Raw genomic sequence first — 15,558 nt, 5'->3', positions numbered from 1 at the left:
ATGACAAGTCAATCTCGCAAATAGGCCATTTATAACGGTTTGTAGTCATAACATCTGGCACATAATAACAGCACAATTGCTAGAAAATAGCCTAACATTTGGTTTTTGAAGTTTAATAAGGGCACATTATATTTTCTCTTGCAACATATTCAAATTCCTTTATTAGTCACATTAGTTTACAAGAATGATTATTTTGATGGAAAACCTTCTTAGGTTGTTAGAAGTTAAGTTGATATCCCTTCTTATTTCACTCAATAACGTTATTGATAAAGGGTTTATTGGCTAAATGTGGCAACTTCTCTCTTACTGTGAAAAAAATACATTTAGGCTAGCTTTCAGGGCGTGTTTTGAGTAGTCATTGGGCAAGAAATTTTAACTAGACTGGGTAACTATGGGGCAAAACATACGAGGTTGGCTTAGATTGTTGAAATGTAAACTATATTTCATTTCCAATGTTTATTAAAAACATAAATACATTTGCACAATGAGCACTTGTTGTCTCTCAAATACTTTGTTACAGTTGTTGGTTAGCTAGCTAGCAAATTTTAGCCATATTAGCATTGACATGAAATCAGTCAAAACTCCTCAAAACAAGACATGTTATAAAGAACAAGATGAAACCAGCCTCTTACGATTCACCACATGGCCATTTCTTGTCATTCTTGCTAGCAATCTGGCCACCCAGAATCACAATAGCTGGCTTCTGCCCAATGGAAGCTCGCACATCGTTTTCATGATGTTGTCAGCTAACCCGTCTATAGGCATACAATTTGTCAAGCACAAATGACTATCTCACAATTTTAACTATAGTTTGTTTATGAGTCTAAAAATATTTAATTGATGGTTAAAGTAATTGATCCATTGTCAAATGCACCGTTAAAGGATTTAACAATTTAAAGTATTTTATTGAGGTGAACCGTTTGTGAACCCGTTTTTGCCATTGGGCCTGGGCATCAGACTTAAGATCTTTATTGCAGAGTTATGTCAATGAGGTGGTCGGTTTTCAATTGGCTTACACTTATAACATGGTTTGTGCAGGCTGAAATATGGTGCGTTTGGATGCTATCGGAAACTTTAAGATTTGTAACGAGCATTCGTTGTTACACCCCTGTAATTACAGACTGCAAGTACCACCAGTTACATGTTGTTATTACATTGTAACTATGAATTATTACAATGAATTACAATACTTGTTACAATGTAACTATTACACTATGATAAGGACTACTTAAAATGAAGTGTTACCAGAATTGTCATAATATTGTGGGCAGGCTAGCTCTGGAGCTACACACAAACTACTACCACAATTCAGTTAAATAATTCCTGACCAAAAATATTTTAGATCATTCTCTTTTGAGTTACTTGTTTACTTTCATATTTGTCTCATTATTTTGAGATGCAAAGGGAAATGGCAAGCTAAGCTGTTGTGCAGAGCACTTATAGCCAGAAGAAGAAAGAAAAGGACTTGAATTTAGCACAGGCCAGTGGATCTGTGGATCTCCCAGCATGAGATACGACAGCCAGCTGAACTGTGTAGCTGCTGCATAACTGGGCTTAGATGGAATAGCAGGCGACAGCAGCCTGAGGGGGTGGCTGCACAGGGGCTTGTACCAATGATTTATACACTAGATGACTGATAGGGGGGCACTGAGTTGAAGCCACCGTGCCTCCATCTTGGCACTCCCCCCACCGTTGTAAAAAAAAAATATTTTGGAAGCTATAGAAATGAATTTATTAATGTCTACATTTGTTTTTGCCAAATGTATTCTATTACAGACATCTTAATGCATACTTTTTTTGTATTACTAATCTTACTGACACTCTACAACATTTAAATACTTAAATACATACATTTGGTCCTTGAAACATTTAATTGAAATACTGCACAATTCCATTCATTCCTATGGAGGATTGCTTTTACTGGGGAGTGCAAATATGGCTACCCAGTGGCTTCAAAGCCTCTCAATGGCCAATACATAGCATCAGCAATGCAATGTTTATATACATAATTGTATTGTACTCACAGTTTTCTGCCGCTGTTGTTCTTTGATCCTTTTCCTCAGTCTGAAGAACTCTTTGTGTTGCCGTGAAACAAAGTTTACTGCTGCATACTCCAGCAGTGCAGCGAACACAAAAAGAAGACAAACAGCCATCCAGATATCAATGGCCTTCACATAAGACACCTACACAACCCACAAAATAAATTAATAATGGTTAGAATCACAACTTTAACATGCAGGTAAACAACACGGTGATGGTGCTCTTAGTACAGGAACATTCCCACCACTGAAATAATGTGGGGGCCTCTCGAGAGGCTCAGTGGTCTAAGGCATTGCATCGCAGTGCTAGCTGTGCCACTAGAGATCCTGGGTTCGAGTCCAGGCTCTGTCACAGCCGGCCGCGACCGGGAGAGCCATGGGGCGGCGCATGGGGCGGCCCAGTGTCATCCGGGTTAGGGGAGGGTTTGGCCGGCAGGGATGTCCTTGTTCCATCGCGCACTAGCGACTCCTGTTGCGGGCCGGGTGCAGTGCACGCTGACATGGTCACCAGGTGTACGGTGTTTCCTCCGACACATTGGTGCGGCTGGCTTCCGGGTTAAGTGGGCATTGTGTCAAGAAGCAGTGCGGCTTGGTTGGGTTGTGTTTCGGAGGACGCACGGCTCTTTACAGGAGTTGCAGCGATGAGACAAGACTAACTACCAATTGGATACCACGAAAAAGGGGTAGAAATTTTAATAAATAATGTGTGATGATTGGGTATTAAGTATAGAACTGGTAGTTTCTGAGTTAAAAAATATTTTTAAATAAATGTTTATTGACTATATGTTGGTTGTCCAGACAGAACACCTGAGCAGAATACAATATCATTTCTCTCTGACCTTAGGCAGGGATGCCCTGGACCCAGAGCTTTGGGTTGTCATGGTGAGCACTGTGGTGATACCAAGGCCCACTCTAGCCGGGGCGGCGTCCATATTGATCCAGAAGGAGACCCAGGAGAGGATAACGGTTAGCAGGCTGGGGATGTACATCTGGATCAGGTAGTAGCCCATCTGTCTCTCCAGGTGGAACTTTACCTCAATGCAGGCAAATTTACCTGCCAGCATGCCAGATGGTTGGAGATTACATTTTTTATTTTAGGCCAGTTGAAAACAAGTTCTCATTTACAACTGCGACCTGTCATAACCTCTTAAGGATTGGACCCTTTTAAAAAAAAATGTTTTACCTAAAATGACATGCCCAAATCTAACTGCCTGTAGCTCAGGACCTGAAGCAAGGATATGCATATTCTTGATACCATTTGAAAGCAAACATTTTGAAATTTGTGGAAATGTGAAATGAATGTAGGAGAATGTAACACATTAGACCCCCCCCATCTTTGAAATGCAAGTGAAAGGCCAAAATGTATGTCTATGTCCTGGGAAATGTTCTTGTTACTTACAACCTCATGCTAATCACATTAGCCTACATTAGCTCAACCGTCCCGCGGGGGACACCGATCCTGTAGAGGTTTTAAGCAAAGTGTGGCAATAACATACCATTGGGAGTCCAGAATCTACCTGTGTTATAGTGCTTGGTGCAGTAGCCCAAGTCTTTCTCCTCTTTCAACACAAACTGAGGAAGCATCAGGTCATCAGCCACCTGGACAGGACCAATGTCCAGCCACTGGAAACACAGGTCATTCATGGTGTAGCCAACTAGAGCACAGAGGAGAAGAAGGGAGAACATGGGTTTCTTTTATTCATGGTATAGCCAGTGACAGAGGGAGTTTATTTATAAAGTTGTCAACAGCAAAAGCCTGTGTAGTCAAGTGTAGAGAATGGGGAAAAAGAGGCATCAGGGAGTAAAACTAGCCAAGTGCAAAGAATAGATAAAAAGAGGGAAAAGAAAACTCACAGCTTTCCAGCTGCATAGAGCACGTCTGAATGTCCATTGGGAAATTCATCAGATCCATGGGGCAGGACAGGATCAGAGTTAACCTGCCTCACAGAACCAGAAGCACATAGTGAGAAGATGAATCGAAGACAGGTATGGGGAGCTTGGTACAATCTAACATTACCTGTGGCTTCAAATTGAGTGTAGAAAGTCAAAGATGTGAACTTTTGCTAATTATTGTTACTGATCACGTTATAACATTTTACTATTATCTATCATTATGAGGAGACTACTGTTTTAGAGACACCGGTCACCTGATACTGTAGAGGACATTCCCATCTTGGAATATCCTCAGCAGTTTGTTGTCTGTGGTGACTTCATGAAAGTTTGCCCCCTTTTCATTGGCAAAGAACAGGTCAGGTTTCCAGATGGAGTCCAACATGGAAGGATCCAGGTCCAGAGAGTCATCAGGGTACTCCTTATAGGCCAGTCGCGGGTCGTTCCATTGTTGACGTAGAAACACATTGAGACGATAATCCTATGGTAGTTATTGTATAAAAGAGACTATTAAATGGAGTGAACAGCCACTGTTTAGATGAAAGGTGGATGACGATAGTGAAAAGACCCTCACCATTGTGGTTTCTGTGATGGATCCAAAGCTGTTGATGAAGAGGTTAATGGTGACATTCACAGGAGGACCTGAAAAATCGTCCATGAGAAACTCATCCATTCATATGTAATATATCTGTAATATAAATATAAATTCCATGTTTCACTTTATGCTGCTTTCTGAAACGGGCAGTGTTCGTAGCTTCAGATGTACAGTAAAATGTATTACTTATACATGTTCATTCATACATGTTTATTATCTCACTGAAAAGATGCAGCGTCTGTGGCCAACACAAACTGATCAGAAAACATTTTCAGGTCCACAGTATCTAAATTGCAATGACATGAGGATTGTATTGTCTACCATTGCATAATGGAGTAACAGCTCTCTTACATTCATAATGTGGCAAGTTGTCTTGTATTAGATTGAGTTATCACAAACAGACAAGAATAAAATGGTGTTGTCATTTCCAATACACTCTCATTAGTATATTGCATCTCTCAACTACTGACATCCTTCATTCTTCCTAATATAATTTCCTAAGAGGGTATAATTTATTAATTCTACTTGAGTTACATTAGTGTATTTATAGACATCAGCAGGGAGTTACCCTGCAAGGCATGTACTGGCATATTTCAGTGATGTGGAGCAAGCATGAAATATATATGACGAGATGTGACCCCTGAGAAATGAAGAGGAAGTATGTCAGAGGGAATCTGCTGGCTTCGCTGGCTGTGAAGAAACAAAATAAACTAGGCCTGTGGGTGAACATGCATTCAAAATGACACTTCTAACCAAAAACAAACACTGAGTTATTCTGGGTTCAAGTACCACAATAAATAGAAAGTGGAAATCTTTCTGATTTATGTCACATTGTGTCTTAGATTTATTCTGTAAAACTACTGTACTATACCCACCTGTTTAGGGTGTACTAAACTGTAATGTGTATTAATTACTGTACTGTGTAATCTACTGTACTATGTATTGCAATATACCTTTGAAGTTGGGTCTAATGCGGGCGTCATACCCAGATGTCCTTCCCATAAGTTTATCCAGAAAGTCAGATGGGGAAGGGGCCTTCCCTACCCTGATAGGTAGCTTCATCTCCTTACAGGACCCAGGCCTGCCAAAGGGGAGGAGGAAACCGTGAGAGGAAAAGCGGGAGTGCTATTATCTGGAAGTGATGGGCACTGCTTCAGATGATGGCCATGATAAAGGAAATTTGATTCATACAGGTGAAGGTGAGGAGTTACAGTACCATCCTTTTAATTACAATTAAAAGGATGGTACTTCAGTGGGAGTGATCAGTTATATATTATATTGAAATTAGAAATGCGCAGGTCATGTAGCTTGCCCCTTTATGTAGACTGTTGTATGTCTCATCCAATGGACAAAATCCTATCTCCACTGTGTCTTTCCCAACATTCCAAATTGTCTCTTTCCGTCTCTCAGCGGTTTACAAATCCTAGTTATTGGTCATTCCTTTTACAAAATGCAATGTAAAACATGTTTAGCTCATCACCTCAATAAAATATATATGCTACATATGTTCCTTAGGCACATTTAAATAACATGACTCTTTCAAATAACTATATTTCTCTGTAGGTAATTAGCCTGATTTTCATATAATTGGCAAAACATTGTACATTCCCTATGGTTGAACAACTTCTCTCACTTCAAAAGTAGCTGATCTATATTTCTTCATTTGATTACACATTATAAATGTACACTGAAACAACATATTTAATTTTTCTTAGTCTCCTCCCCAATTTTACTCAAAACAGGCAGAGGCATAGGCTATAATAAAACAATAATAAGTACCTAAAGGCTTAGTAAGCCCAAAGGCAAGACAATCATTAGATGTGTCTTACCTGCCTTGTAGAAAGCAGATAGAGGAGACCCATACCATCCATGGGACTAGTGAAAGCATTCTCTGCTTACAGCAATACACATAAAATAAAGGACAATTTTATTAAGTATTCAGAGGCATATAACTCAGTGAAGAGTCTGTGAACCTATGTAGAGAACCATGGTATTGCTCCGCTACCCAGACAAATCCTTATGGAGCCCTCTGAGCCTCCCGCTCTCTGCAGGTGTAACATCCAAGACGATGCTTGTCTATAACTCAAGGTCTGGGGAAGTTTTGCTATATGAGTGTTTGTGTGGAAGACCACAAGCTTTATCTCTTTTTCATTGCCACATGCATGCTGCAGGAATTACGTCAGGAATACTTAAAGAGACAGCAGCATTTTAGACTCTCTTTTCAGTGCACTTTTGGGCCCAAAATACCTTGAGATTTTATCTTATGATGCTTTAGACTTTGAGCACAGTTTGGATCCACACTCTTATTTTGCATTTTATGGGGAATAAATCATTTTCCCCCCCCACAAATAAAAACACATTCATAACAGAGAACGTGGACATACATTCCCCAAATATATATTTATAGATACTTCCATTATTAAAATAGTAATTAATTTCTATAATTATTTATTAAATAAATATTCATTGGTAAAAATGATTTTGATTTTGAAGTCTAGCATGAGAAGAGGGGCACTCAATGCAGTCAAATTGTCACGTCCTGACCAGTATAAGGGTTATTTGTTATTGTAGTTTGGTCAGGACGTGGCAGAGGGTATTTTGTTTATGTGGTTCGGGGTGGTGATTTATGTAGTAGGGTGTTTGATTTATTATTTCTGGGTTTTGGTCTATGTTCTATGTTTTGTATTTCTATGTTCTTTCTGGTTTGTGGTATTTCTATGTGTAGGTTAATGGGGGGTTGGACTCTCATTTGGAGGCAGGTGCTTTCTCGTTGCCTCTGATTGAGAGTCCTATATATGGGTAATTGTTTGGTGTAGTGTTGTGGGAGATTGTTTCTTGTTTTGCCTGTGTGAGCATGACAAGACTGTTTTGTTGTTTGTGTGTTATTTTGGTGTTCTCTTTATTTAAAAATAAATAACAAGATGAGCATCCACATTCCTGCTGCGTTTTGGTCCTCTATTCCCCACGACAACCGTTACACAAATGCAATACTAAAGGGTAGAAAGTTAAAGGAAAGTACTTTCAAGGAGTAAAATAAAAAAGGGCAAAAGGAGAAGATATTTTGCATATTTCTTATGAGAAATGTTAGTTGTCTCAACTAGTTAATTAAACTCTCCCTCGGTGGGTTAAATTTTCTGTTCACGGGTTAATTACTTCAGTATCTTTGAACACCTAAATAAATTACAACACGTATGGAGTAACCCCCCCCCCCCAAAAAATGTTTTATTAAAAATAAAGGCACTTCCCTTTTACCACCAGTACAAACTTTGCTGATAAATACTTTGAGGGAAAATGTACATGATATAATTGTGATGTGTAAAATTCCGGACTATAAGCCGCAACTTTTTTCCCAGCTTTGAACCTCGCGGCTTAAACAATGACGCGGCTAATATATGGATTTTTCCCGCTTTCAATTAAAAAAAGAAGAAAAAAAACATTCTGTGACGTGCTCAGTTTTTTTGGCGGCATGAAGCTTTCATTAGACCAATGAAATTGCCGAATGGGTTAAGGTCAAACAACTTTTTTGTTTACTGTTTAGATTAAATTGAGCGCTCTCAAACTTCCCATCATTCTGATTACGGTAGTCATTTTGTCACCCTCATCATGGCAAAGACACAGAGAAATGCATATGATGCAGCTTTCAAGTTGAAGGCGATTGATCTGGCTGTTGGAAAAGGAAATAGAGCTGCTGCACGGGAGCTTGGTCTTAATGAGTCGATGATAAGACTTAGGAAACGGCAGCGTGAGGAATTGACTCAGTGCAAAAAGACGACAAAGCTTACTGCAAATGTTAAATTTCTTGTTACAAGCCGTGTTTCGTTAAAGCCTGTGTAAAGTTAATTTGTTTCAATGTACCGGTAGGCACCTGCGGCTTATAGACATGTGCGGCTTATTTATGTTCAAAATAATATATATTTTTTTAATTCAGTGGGTGCGGCTTATATTCAGGTGCGCTTAATAGTCCGTAAATTACGGTAGTTGTCTCACCTAGCTACAGTATCATAAGATGAATGCATTAATTGTAAGTCTCTCTGGATAAGAGCGTCTGCTAAATTACTAAAATATAAATGTAACTCAGATTTATAGTAAAAGTCAAACATAAGGCAGCAATACATTTCACACAGTTTTTAAAAATAGTAATTATGCCTACCTTAGCAACAGGGATGTTAGCTGCACATGTTGTCGTAAGACCTTTCCCTCACATCTGTAAGACCTTTCCCACCTTCCCACAAGAAGGTGTTTAAGAGCCAAAGTGTCAGCGGATGGGGAAAAATCATTACAATCACGCAGTAAGTTTTCTGCATGTAAAACCATTTCCAGTTCCATAGTGGTGGCAGCCTTCTTAAGAGCAAAACGTATTCTGCAGAGCATACTGCAGACCTACTTTTCCAGTGAGCGGTTCTGTATGCTATAACCTGCACAGGTCAGGTACTCTCTGAGCAGGACTGCCTTTTCCCAGCCACTCCAAGGAGAGCCATGGCACTTTTACCAAGCCAGGAACAGTCTGTAGGAGCAGTGCAGGCAGGTTAGTAGTGATGGTTGAAATTTGGGAATGGCTCTTTTGATTAACTAAACTGTGATTCCAAATTTGAGCTTGTGTAATTTAATTACCAACATTTCAACGATGCGAAACCGTGATGTCTTAAAGTACATTTCCAAGAAAACTTGCATCAAGGTGCTAGACTATAGTGCTATCATTTCATATCAGAACCAGTTCCCCTAACTGAGAGGTCATATCTTTGGACATAATAATGCAAATGGTAGGATAATTCAAAATATTTTTATTGCAGCCTTTAACATAATGAACTGCTCTGATCACACTGAAAAATAACCTCCACGTACCAGTATATTGTTAGTACTTTGTACACCGTCACCTGTATTCCCGGGATGAACAATTTCACCTTGATCACAAAATGCAACATTTATACTATAGATTGATTAGACAGGGTGAATATCACTATTCACTATCTTGAATAGAAAAGAAAAAAACAGATGCATGTGGTATAAATTACCAACACATGAAAATATTCCAGCGACAGGAAATGTACATGTACAGAGTAGATGTGTCAGAGTCTCCCTTTTCTTTTCAAATGCATCATCATATTAGGGTCTGCCAAAGCCTGACGATGACTGTGAAAGTTCAAAGCCTTCATGAGTAGTGACAGTGTACATCTCCCAGCATAGGCTCAGCCTCCCCAGAGGAGCGAAGACTCAGTCATCGTGAATGTTGAAGAGCTTAGCCACTTCATTCAGATCGGCATGTTCCTCTCCATCTTTGATGATCTGCAAAGACAAGAATGCAAAGCAAATCAGTCTATATTTAACTCTGCTTTGAACTTCACTTTGGTGACACTAAGTGTTAGAACAGAGATAATATTTATCCTCCTACATTTGTGACGGTTCTCACCTTCCTTGCAATGGGCATTCTGTTGAACACGTTCCACAGGATAATGCCTACCACCACTTTGTGCCTACCACCACTTTGTCTCGCAGATAGAAGTTCACTCCTTTCCCGTAGTCGTCCTTCTGCTGGGGTATTGGAGGGGGTGCACAGGTGGAAGAGGCTACAGGGCTACTGGTCATCCCCTCAGTCTCTCTCCGAACGGATTCCTGTTATTACAGCAATCAGAGGAAAGACGCTCAGTCTATGTCTTCAAATCAATTGTTTTGGGGGATATTAAATATTTACTCTTGATTTGTAAAGTACACAGAGGTCCTTCTGTAGAATCAGATGTTGACTGTAAATCAGTATATTGTGGAAGGTCATACCTGACTTCTCTGTAGCAGCTTTGGGGGTGTTCTTAGCAGTGGCTTTGGCAAACACTCCAACAGTTGGAAGGTTACTGTCTACTATCCCAATGGACTCATAGCCTACATCAGGCCCCAGGTCACTACTGTGGGACACAATAGGACATGAGATACATAGTCAGGGTTCAAAGGTCAACGGAGAGGGAATCATTTGCTGAATCCCAAATTATTCCCTTCCCTCGCCCCTCCATTTGTGCGTTCACACGCGCCTCTGGCATATGCACAAGTATCCCAAAGCTGAGGGAGTGAAAATTAAGGAGGGTGTAGGGGCTGATTAGACCCTCCGATAGCCACTTTGACTGAGCCAGCTACGCTGCCGGCTTCAGAGCTAAGTGGTATCCTATAACGCACTGCGTTGTTTTTTAGCTTGTGCAATTTCACACAAAAGAATGAAGAGGCATGCCTAATTATGAGCCACCTGTATTTGCTTGTGTCTGATTTCGAGGCTTGACACATGCATACAAAATACCTCAAAATGTTTATGTTTCATTGTTACTGAGGTTTATGTCTTGTAAAATGGCAGCGGACATTTTTTTATTTGAATTTCATGCTTGTTTTATTATTTATTTATTTTACCAGGTAAGTTGCCTGAGAACGCATTCTCATTTATTGCAACGACCTGGGTAATAGTTACAGAGGAGAGGATGGGGGATGAATGAGCCAATTGGAAGCTGGGAATGATTAGGTGGCCATAATGGTATGAGGGTCAGATTTGGAATTTAGCCAGGACACTGGGGTTAACACCCCTACTCTTACAATTAGTGCCATGGGATCGTCTCTTATCGGCTCTAAGCAACCATGCTATTTTGTTTAATTTTTCGCATTGTTGCTGCTACCGTCTCTTATGACCGTTAAAGTTCAATCGGTGGAAAACAAATGGGACGAACTCAAAGCACGTATATCCTACCAACGGGACATTAAAAACTGTAATATCTTATGTTTCACCGAGTCGTGGCTGAACGACGACATTAAGAACATGCAGCTGGCAGGTTATACAATCTATCGGCAGGATAGAACAGCAGCCTCTGGAAAGACACAGGGCGAGGTCTATGCATATATGTAAACAACAGCTGGTGCACGATATCTAAGGAAGTCTCGAGGTTTAGCTCGCCTGAGGTAGAGTATCTCATGATAAGCTGTACTATTTACCAAGAGACTTTTCATCTATATTCTAAGTAGCTCTCCACTGTTGACGTTGAGACTGGTGTTTTGCGGGTACTGTTTAATGTAACTGCCAGTTGAGGACTTGTTTCTCAAACTAGACACTCTAATGTACTTGTCCTCTTGCTCAGTTGTGCACCAGGGCCTCCCACTCCTCTTTCTATTCTGGTTAGAGCCAGTTTGCGCTGTTCTGTGAAGGGAGTAGTACACAGCGTTGTACAAGATCTTCAGTTTCTTGGCAATTTCTCGCATGGAATAGCCTTCTTTTCTCAGAACAAGAATAGACTGACGAGTTTCAGAAGAAAGTTCTTTGTTTCTGGCCATTTTGAACCTGTAATCGAACCCACAAATGCTGATGCTCCATATACTCAACTAGTCTTAAGAAGGCCAGTGGTATTGCTTCTTTAATCAGAACAAGAGTTTTCAGCTGTGCTAACATAATTGCAAAAGAGTTTTCTAATGATCAATTAGCCTTTTAAAATGATAAACTTGGATTAGCTAACACAACGTGCCATTGGAACACAGGAGTGATGGTTGCTGATAATGGGCCTCTGTACGCCTATGTAGATATTCCATTAAAAAAATGCATTTTCCAGCTACAATAGTCATTTACAACATTAACAATGTCTACACTGTATTTCTGATCAATTGTATATTATTTTAATGGACAAAAAAATTGCTTTTCGTTCCAAAACAAAGACATTTTTAAGTGACCCCAAACTTTTAAAGGTAGTGTACATATTACCTCAATTACCTCAACTATGTGCCCCTGCACATTGACTCTGTACCGGTACCCCCTGTATATTGCCTTGCTATTGTTATTTTACTGCTGCTGTTTCATTATTTGTTACTTTTATTTTCAATTTTTTACTTATCTATTTTTTATTTAACACTTCTTTTTCTTAAAACTGCATTGTTGGTTAAGGGCTTGTAAGCATTTCACTGTAAGGTCTACACCTGATGTATTCGGCACATGTGACAAATCAAATCTGATTTGATTTGAAATGGGTGAGAAAAAATCAATTGAATCCATTTTGAATTCAAAATGTGGAATAAGTCAAGGGGTATAAAAACTTTCGTAAGGCTAAACTTCGCGTCAGTTGCATGTTCTACCTCTTTCTCTTTAGGTACGTTGGACATTTTATCTACTACATCAAAATGTCTTTGATTGGTAGTGGTCAAAACCTATTTCCTGCACTTGGAATGGACAGAATAAGGTAGAGTTTCATTCCACCTTCAAATATGCAAATTAAAATGTAGGCTATAGGTTTTGGGTTAAATGTGATTATTTGAGTTTATATCCCCCTTTCATCTGTTTATACAATCTCTTTCATATATTTTCCTGCACGCTGACATTTTAATTCAGCAGCATCTTAGAGATCCTAGTATTATCCCCTGGTGCTTTTGAAGTTACACTTGGTGAGCTAGTCTTGTTGTCCTTGAAGTGTCTTACTTTAAATGTATTGTTTCAACTTTGTTAAGTTCTCTCAAATCTAGTGAATATTGGTGTACCATTTATTCAATTTTCTCTAAAGATACACCAGTGAGGTCCAAGCTTGAATCAGGATACATCCCTACTTTCAAAGACCTTTCTGAGATCCTGGATGGTAACTTTGGAGTTGAAACATACAGTCTTATAAAACTACACATCAAGCTAACCAGCTACTCCTGAGATCTATGGACTGTCTCATGGCTAAATGAAGGTCAAGCTAACCAGCTACTCCTGAGATCTATGGGACTGTCTCGAGGCTAAATGAAGGTCTGCACTAAAAACAGCATGCTCTGTGTCCAGGCCTGATGTCCAGTCACATCACATTCTTGCTGCCTCTGGAAATACAGAATACCTCAAAGCTCGCATTGTTTCATTTAATGGCCAACTATTAAAAAGAAATCTAACAGACCTGAAAAATGTCAAAACATTTACGCTATTGTTTTGATCTGCAAAAAAATGGTAAGAGCAGTTTGTCAATGTGGTAAGTTGTAGACTGCAGTGGAGACTGATAAGTGGAGAACGGCTCATAATAATGTCTGGAATGGCACAAATGGAATGGCATCAAACACATGGAAACCTTGTGTTTGATACCGTTCCACTAATTCTGCTCCAGCCACTATCACGAGCCCGTCCTCCCAAAATAAGGTGCCACCAACCTCCTGTGGTAGACTAGTAAAAAAACAGTTGATGTTTTTTTGGACAAACACTTGATTTCAATGTTTAAATGGCCATAGAGTTAAAAGCCCTATTTTACTGTATACCAGTTTGCACAGTATATTAGACAAGAGGAACAATGTTATTGTATAAGACAAATATACCTTTATATTATTTATATTCCATATCATTTTCACTGAGAAGCGTAGCAGTGTTTTGAAGTATACTGAACATAAATATGAACACAACATGCAACAATTTCAAAGATCTTACTGAGTTACAGTTCATAGAAGGAAATCATGATTTCACATGATTGGGCAGGGGCGCAGCCATGGGTAGGCCTGGGAGGGCATAGGCCCACCCACTGGGGAGCCAGGCCCAGCCATTACTCTTGTGTATTGATATTCTAGTTTTGTCCCTTTAGGGCACCTGTAACCCCCCCTTGCTTACCTATGTTGAAATGCTTGGAATGTTCTTCCTATGAAACGCATTAAATAATGCCCACGTTAATTTCTACTCCTGTCTCATGTCCTGTCCTTATATTAGTTGTATAAGTAATACAGTGTGCTATACAACAAAACTGGCGACGAGGAAGAAACTTTCTCACGTTTGTGCTCATTATCTTCGGCAGAAAGTCAGTTAAATTCATATTTTTTTTTGCTGTAGAAAGACGCAAATAAAACGTGGAGCTAGCCAGTCGAGTGATGCTAGCTAGCTTTTGATGTCACAGAAACGAGAGCCTCAAGGGATAGGAAGAATTTCGCTGCGGGAGAAAATGAAGTCATCGTGAGTTAAAAGAACAAAAAAAGGGTCTGGGAGTAAGGGACCGTCAGAAAAGTGTAAGAAAAAAAAAATAAACTGAAAATGTCTGCATTGGTTGGAAATATTGGAACATTTGATGAATCTGTGGAACAATGGAGTTCTTACACAGAACGTTTTGAGTACTTTGTGTTGGCAAATGGAATTAAAGCAGAAGTCGTTGTGCCAACATTTTTGACTGTTATGGGAGGAAAAACATTTAATCTACTGTGCAGCCTAGTAACACCTGAAAAACCTAGTGATAAATCATATGATGAAATTGTGGTTATCTTAAAAGGACATTATTCTCCCAAAACACTGATAATCGCAGAGAGATTCAGGTTTCATAAGAGAAATCAAAAGGAAGGGGAATCAATCTCACAGTTTGTGGCTGTATTGAAACAGTTATCTGAACACTGTGAATTTGGGCGATCAATGAGTGACACTATACGTGATAGGTTAGTGTGTGGCATGCGCAGCGAAGCAATTCAGAAACGCCTTTTGACTGAGAGTAACTTAACATTGCAGAGAGCAATAGAAGTGAGTACGTCAATGGAAATGGAAAATAAGACGCACAACAGCTCAGTGCATCGATCAAAGTGCATAAGGTGTCTACGGAGTTAAAAAAAACAAGGCAGGAGGTGGCAAGCCATGCTATCGCTGTGGGAAACCAGGTCACCAAGCAGAGGAGTGTTGGTGCAAAGACTTAGACTGCAGAAGTTGTGGAAAAAAGCATCACATCAAACGTGCATGTAAAAACAAAAAGAGACAATCAAACAAAAGTACTGAACAAAGGAAAAGTGACTTTACGGAGTACAAAAAGAAAGTGCATAAAATGGAGCACACAGAGGATGAACAAAGTGATACCCTGTCTGAAGGGGAAGAATCTTTGCATGTTTTGTCCATTTCAGACAATGAACACCGCTACTGGATGGAAACGCAGTATGGATGCAAGTGGACACTGGAGCAGCCATATCTTTGATTTCAGAGGCTGTATACAAGGAGAAACTACATCACCTCACACTACAGCCCACAAAGATGACGCTGAAAACATACACCGGTGAGATTGTTCCAGTGAGAGGAAGCGTGATTGTTACAGTGGAGCTCAACAAACAGAAGGT

At 39.7% G+C, this 15,558-nt stretch overlaps 1 protein-coding gene across 1 annotated transcript in view; it reads right to left on the bottom strand.

Annotated features, from left to right (window-relative positions):
• The window catches only part of LOC115154560 (glycine receptor subunit alpha-4-like), a 39,078-nt gene extending 32,615 nt beyond the window's left edge, over positions 1 to 6,463 (bottom strand). Inside the window, exons 1-8 of the mRNA XM_029700889.1 lie at positions 6,354 to 6,463; positions 5,478 to 5,605; positions 4,504 to 4,571; positions 4,187 to 4,410; positions 3,894 to 3,976; positions 3,557 to 3,694; positions 2,879 to 3,093; positions 2,025 to 2,183 (exon numbers count right to left, since the gene is read on the bottom strand). Of these exons, the coding sequence (XP_029556749.1) occupies positions 2,025 to 2,183; positions 2,879 to 3,093; positions 3,557 to 3,694; positions 3,894 to 3,976; positions 4,187 to 4,410; positions 4,504 to 4,571; positions 5,478 to 5,605; positions 6,354 to 6,412 (1,074 nt within the window). The 5' untranslated portion in view covers positions 6,413 to 6,463. The remainder of the gene's footprint in view (positions 1 to 2,024; positions 2,184 to 2,878; positions 3,094 to 3,556; positions 3,695 to 3,893; positions 3,977 to 4,186; positions 4,411 to 4,503; positions 4,572 to 5,477; positions 5,606 to 6,353) is intronic.
• Positions 6,464 to 15,558: the final 9,095 nt, after the last annotated feature.

This window comes from Salmo trutta, chromosome 19 (genome assembly GCF_901001165.1).
Source record: "Salmo trutta chromosome 19, fSalTru1.1, whole genome shotgun sequence".
In the NCBI taxonomy this organism is placed as follows: Eukaryota; Metazoa; Chordata; class Actinopteri; order Salmoniformes; family Salmonidae; genus Salmo; species Salmo trutta.
Note: the sequence above shows the minus strand (reverse complement) of the source record. Positions and strands in the feature narration are given on the sequence as shown.